This window comes from Physella acuta, unplaced genomic scaffold (assembly GCF_028476545.2).
Source record: "Physella acuta isolate Inbredline_101_S28 unplaced genomic scaffold, ASM2847654v3 ptg000209l, whole genome shotgun sequence".
NCBI lineage: Eukaryota > Metazoa > Mollusca > Gastropoda > Physidae > Physella > Physella acuta.
This window is the reverse complement of record NW_026731728.1, coordinates 564329-570850: the sequence shown is the minus strand read 5'-3', so window position 1 is coordinate 570850 and position 6522 is coordinate 564329. Positions and strand designations below refer to the sequence as shown.

The window sequence follows — 6522 nt, the reverse complement described above, 5'->3', positions numbered from 1 at the left end:
TTCTAATGAACACAAGAAGTTTAGAGGTGGAACAGCTGCCCAGCGACTCATCAATTTCAATTGAAAAATGGCGAAGCTTGCTTGCATTATTCGCTATTTGAGTCACAATGTTTTCAACAATGTCTTTGCACACAAAGCTACATTTTCAGATAGTTTTGAATTTTCTGTGCAAAGCTCCTCAGCCACCTCCAACAAACATTTATACAGTGGACAAAAAGATAGTCGCGGGCCGGATAAAATGACCTCGCGGGCCGTAGTTTGGAGACCCCTGCAATAGACAATAAAGTGACCAACTGAGGGAAGTTAAGGAAGAAAAAAAAGCATCACTACTGCACAGTACGATTATTCTCTGCTTAAACAGATTAGTTAAATCAACAAACCAATAATAAATATTAACTAGATAGATTTATTTCATTGAAACATATTCTCGTACGAAACATGAATCTAAAAGTCCACAAAAAAGGACCCCAAAATACTGAAACAAGCAATTAAAAAGCCACCAAAACGCCACCAAAAATCACGAACAAGCAACTTTTTACTGTGGCTTGTTTTGTGGCACTTTGACGTAACGCTTCCGTCTAACGACGTAGATGACGATGGAGATCACGAGAGCGACGAAAGCGGCGACGCCTGCCACGATGCCGATGATGGCGATCTTGGAGAGGCCGCAATCGTCGTTCTCGTCGTCCTCGTTGCCGCAGTTGTCGTAGCCGTCACAGGTGAGCTGCTGGCTGATGCACACCTCGCCGCAGTCGAACTGTCTCTCAGCACAGCCTGGGGGAGCAGGGGGGGGGGGGGCAGGTCAATATCAAGGTATCGAATAATGATCTCAGAGAAATTAATTGCCTACATGTAGGAGGGGGCTTGGACGTGGGGGAACTTAGTCCAAAATACGCAACAAAAACTACAACAAGAACTACAACAAAAACTACAACAAAAACTACAACATTTGTCTGTGTGTTATTCACGATGTTGTTGGACTGATGTGCTGAAGTTTCAGATGCTCGTGCACATGTTTTCGTTGCCCAACTTCTGAGAAACCTGAGAGTAGTTTTTGTATTTTGAAATTGAACTGGGTACAAGGTGAGTTTAGAGCCCCAGATCTCGTTAGTTCAACGTGTGCCAACATACTCTAACTCATCCTACCGTCATTCTGACATCAATCCCCACACCACCACTGTTGTAGTCCCTCCCCGCAGTGACTACCGTTGTAGACCCCTCCGCTCCCACCCTCACCCTCACCTCCCACCGCACCCCCACCGCACCCCCACCCCACCTCCCACCCCACCTCCCACCCCCACCTCCCACCCCCACCTCCCACCCTCCCTATCACCCCCACCTCCCACCCCCACCATTATCCTCCCCCACTCACTGACCTTCCTCATGACCTTTCTTGCTGTAGACCTCAGTGACCAGCAGGTCAAACGAGAGGTATCTCACCAGTGAGGTCTCGCTCCTGTGGTACATGAAGGTGGCCCGACCCCCCAGGTCGTACTGCTGGGTGGGCCGGAGACTCTTGCAGTAGCCGCCTGAACCTGAACGACATGCAACACAGCGTGTTTGATATATCAGACATACAATAGTGTATCACCACCAATGTGTCGCCTACCCACTAATGTGTCACCTACCCCCCAATGTGTCACCTACCCTCCAATGTGTCACCTACCCCCCAATGTATCACCACCTACCCCCCAATGTGTCACCACCTATCCACCAATGTGTCACCTACCCCCCAATGTGTCACCCACCCATCAATGTATCACCTACCCACCAATGTGTCACCTACCCACCAATGTGTCACCACCTACCCCCCAATGTGTCACCACCTATCCACCAATGTGTCACCTACCCCCCAATGTGTCACCTACCCTCCAATGTGTCACCTACCCCCCAATGTGTCACCTACCCCCCAATGTGTCACCTACCCCCCAATGTGTCACCTACCCCCCAATGTGTCACCTACCCCCCAATGTGTCACCTACCCCCCAATGTGTCACCTACCCCCCAATGTGTCACCTACCCACCAATGTGTCACCACCTACCCATCAATTTGTCACCACCCTCTGAGACCAACTGCACATACTCCAGTGTACACTCTGTGATGAGACCGACGAGGGCGGCGCCGTGGTTCTGCTGGGTGTAGTGGGTGAACTGTGCCACCAGCCCCGCCCCTTCTGACGTCACCAGGGTCACCTCACAGTCCTGGTTCTGGACGAATGACTGCCTCAACAAAAGTGACCCTTTGACCGTCACTTGCTTGTTGCACACGTCGTTCATCACCTCTACAAAGACAACAATTAAATCAAATGTGTTTCAAAAGAAATGTGTATGTAACCTTTCAAAAAAAAATGTGTATGTAACCGTTAAAAAAATGTGTATGTAACTGTTCAACCAAATGTGTGTGTGTGTTTAAACAAACTTTAAAAACAATCTAATTTAGTTACAAAACTCCAGATATAATGTCAGTTTTGTATCGGCGTACTCAGGGACGTTGTAAGATCAGCGTTCCGATGTGATAAATAACGTTAATCATTTGACTAGTAACGTGAAAATGTGACATTGAACGTTGAATGTCAAGCTGGACTACTCACCTACTGGTGTGCGTGCACCCACCAGTGACGTCACACACACCAATGACATCACACACACCAATGTCAGCCAGTAGATTGACATCTATCACAAGAGAAACAAAATATATCAAGTGTCAAAACTTTTTAGATGTTTTAGTGCAACTTATGCTCGATTCTTAATTGATCTGATTCTTTCAAACTTTGCAGGGAAGAGCATCTCCGACGACAAAGCAAGAATATCAGATTTTCTATCTAATTAGATATTAAAATAATTATCAAAAATGAAGTAAAGATTACCTTAACCGAACCAATTAGAAACGTGGAGATATCTGTGTAGTAAAGTATCTATCAGTCAGGTCAGATGGTGTTCACGTTAGGTCAGATGGTGTTCACGTCACGTCAGGTGGTGTTCACGACACGTCAGATGGTGTTCACGTCAGATGGTGTTCACGTCAGGTCAGATGGTATTCACGTCAGGTCAGATGGTGTTCACGTCAGGTCAGATGGTGTTCACGTCAGGTCAGATGCTGTTCACGTCAAGTCAGATGGTGTTCACGTCACGTCAGATGGTGTTCACGTCAGGTGGTGTTCACGTTAGGTCAGGTGGTGTTCACGTCACGTCAGATGGTGCTCACGTCAGGTCAGATGGTGTTCACGTCACGTCAGATGGTGTTCACGTCACGTCAGATGGTGTTCACGTCAGGTGGTGTTCACGTCAGGTGGTGTTCACGTCACGTCAGGTGGTGTTCACGTCAGGTCAGATGGTGTTCACGTCACGTCAGATGGTGTTCACGTCAGGTCAGATGGTGTTCACGTCAGGTGGTGTTCACGTCAGGTCAGATGGTGTTCACGTCACGTCAGATGGTGCTCACGTCAGGTCAGATGGTGTTCACGTCAGATGGTGTTCACGTCACGTCAGATGGTGTTCACGTCACGTCAGATGGTGTTCACGTCACGTCAGATGGTGTTCACGTCAGGTGGTGTTCACGTCAGGTGGTGTTCACGTCACGTCAGGTGGTGTTCACGTCAGGTCAGATGGTGTTCACGTCACGTCAGATGGTGTTCACGTCAGGTCAGATGGTGTTCACGTCAGGTGGTGTTCACGTCAGGTCAGATGGTGTTCACGTCAGGTCAGATGGTGTTCACGTCAGGTCAGATGGTGTTCACGTCAGGTCAGATGGTGTTCACGTCAGGTCAGATGCTGTTCACGTCAGGTCAGATGGTGTTCACGTCACGTCAGATGGTGCTCACGTCAGGTCAGATGGTGTTCACGTCAGATGGTGTTCACGTCAGGTCAGATGGTGCTCACGTCACGTCAGATGGTGCTCACGTCAGGTCAGATGGTGTTCACGTCAGGTGGTGTTCACGTCAGGTGGTGTTCACGTCAGGTCAGATAGTGTTCACGTCACGTCAGATGGTGTTCACGTCACGTCAGATGGTGTTCACGTCAGGTCAGATGATGTTCACGTCATGTCAAATGGTGTTCACGTCAAGTCAGATGGTGTTCACGTCAGGTGGTGTTCACGTTAGGTCAGATGGTGTTCACGTCACGTCAGATGGTGCTCACGTCATGTCAGATGATGTTCACGTCATGTCAAATGGTGTTCACGTCAGGTCAGATAGTGTTCACGTCAGATGGTGTTCACGTCAGATGATGTTCACGTCAGGTGGTGTTCACGTCAGGTCAGATGGTGTTCACGTCACGTCAGATGGTGTTCACGTCAGGTCAGATGATGTTCACGTCATGTCAAATGGTGTTCACGTCAGGTCAGATGGTGTTCACGTCAGATGGTGTTCACGTCACGTCAGATGGTGTTCACGTCAGGTCAGATGATGTTCACGTCATGACAAATGGTGTTCACGTCAGGTCAGATGGTGTTCACGTCAGATGGTGTTCACGTCAGATGGTGTTCACGTCAGGTCAGATGATGTTCACGTCATGTCAAATGGTGTTCACGTCAGGTCAGATGGTGTTCACGTCAGATGGTGTTCACGTCACGTCAGATGGTGTTCACGTCAGGTCAGATGATGTTCACGTCAGATGGTGTTCACGTCAGATGTGTTAACGTGGAATATTTTCAAACTTTAGAGACAAGTCACTTGTAATTACAAGTTTTTTTATTGCTCAAAGACAAGGGACATTAGCATAAATGTTAATTATCTTTAACCAGGGTGGACTAGCTGTGTCCGTGCGACCTGAGAAAAAAATAAAGTGACATCTTTCCCTGACTTCAATTTTCTTTGTGAATTTTTTCCCTATCATAGCAAAAGTCGGGAAGTGGCCGGACAAAGTAGTATGTATACTATTATATACTGGCATTCTCTAGCATATCGGGCATTGGCCAGACGCCTCGGTCAATGTGCGAAATGGCCGGCTAATTCGTTGGTTGCTACACGTATATCATGTGCAACTATTTAGTCCGATTCAAGTCAAACTATAAATATTTACCCCTGGGTTTGGTCCAAGCCTATTCCGTTTGTTAATCTAGCGGCCCACCGGGATTTCTCCTGGCAGAACATTAGCATTAGGTTGGGTATTGGTCGACAGATAATAGACCGGGGAACAAATAGTTGAGCAGAACATCAATGGTTACTTGACAACCAGAAGAACAGCAACGCAGGGGAACAAGACAAATAGAAGGACCTGACAAGACAAGAACAACAGAAAATCTTATCAAGGCTTTGTTCGTGTGTGATAGCACCCCGACCCCCCCCCCCCCCCCCCCCACCAGCTCTACTTATCTCTTGTCATTGATACGTGGTGCCTACGTCATCAGCAGAACACCCCACCTCGTTTCAAGCCTGTTTAACTGCCAACTGTTTAACTGCCAACTGTTTGACTGGTAACTGTTTAACTGCCAACTGTTTAACTACCAACTGTTTAACTGCCAATGTGTTTAACTGCCAACAGTTTAACTGCCAACTGTTTAACTGCCAACTGTTTAACTGGCAACTGTTTAACTGGTAACTGTTTAACTACCAACTGTTTAACTGCCAACTGTTTAACTACCAACTGTTTAACTGCCAATGTGTTTAACTGCCAACAGTTTAACTGCCAACTGTTTAACTACCAACTGTTTAACTGCCAACTGTTTAACTACCAACTGTTTAACTGCCAACTGTTTAATTGCCAACTGTTTAACTGCTCAACTGTTTAACTGCCAACTGTTTAACTGCTCAACTGTTTAACTGCCAACTGTTTGATTGCTCAATTGTTTAACGGTTCTACAGTTGATTTAATTTTGAAACGTGTGCACAACATGAAAAAATGTTCTAAAATTAGGTTTCAAATTCTAGAGGGTGTTTCTTCACAACAGACTGAACGAAATGGACAGCACGGCTAATATTTTAAATTGTTTTCTTGGACATCATTTTACTTCTTTGATTTGTATACAAGGTTTTATCATTATATACATATATATATATATATATATATATATATATATATATATATATATATATATATATATATATATATATATAAACAGTAAGAGAATAATTATCGCTCCTGTTTTAACTCTTTTGATGTTAAAATTGTTCAGTGTTTGTCGAACAAGAAATTTGTGGTGAGATGAGATATTTGTGGATAGACATAATAATATAAGAGCTAAAACAATACATTACCTTCGTGTCAAGTACCCAATGTGTAATCTATCTACACATGTGTAGTATATGTGTGTGTAAGTGTCTGTACGTCTGTGTGTGTGTGTACTAAGGCCCAATCTTCAGATCTGCTCAGATATCAAGTGCCTCTCAATGCAGGCTACTTCATGTCACTGTCGTTGGTTGGTCGTGTTGGTAGTTTTCTGGTCAAGTTGGTAGTTGGTTGGTCAAGTTGGTAGTTGGTTGGTCGAGTTGGTAGTTGGTTGGTCAAGTTGGTAGTTGGTTGGTCAAGTTGGTAGTTGGTTGGTCAAGTTGGTAGTTGGTTGGTCAAGTTGGTAGTTGGTTGGTC

General features: G+C 45.6%; 1 protein-coding gene across 2 annotated transcripts; it reads right to left on the bottom strand.

The window, feature by feature from the left end:
- Window positions 1-386: 386 nt before the first annotated feature.
- Window positions 387-6285, bottom strand: LOC131937397 (uncharacterized). Of its 2 annotated transcripts, none has more exons than XM_059294792.1 (5): window positions 6195-6285; window positions 2592-2673; window positions 2043-2282; window positions 1377-1535; window positions 387-774 (listed from the first exon to the last, which is right to left on the bottom strand). In XM_059294792.1, the coding sequence occupies exons 2-5, from the start codon at window positions 2671-2673 to the stop codon at window positions 536-538; spliced, it is 720 nt and encodes a 239-aa protein (XP_059150775.1). In that variant the 5' UTR covers window positions 6195-6285; the 3' UTR covers window positions 387-535. The 2 variants fall into 2 exon arrangements, with proteins under 2 accessions (XP_059150775.1, XP_059150776.1); XM_059294793.1 differs by lacking the exon at window positions 6195-6285 and adding an exon at window positions 5020-5153.
- Window positions 6286-6522: the final 237 nt, after the last annotated feature.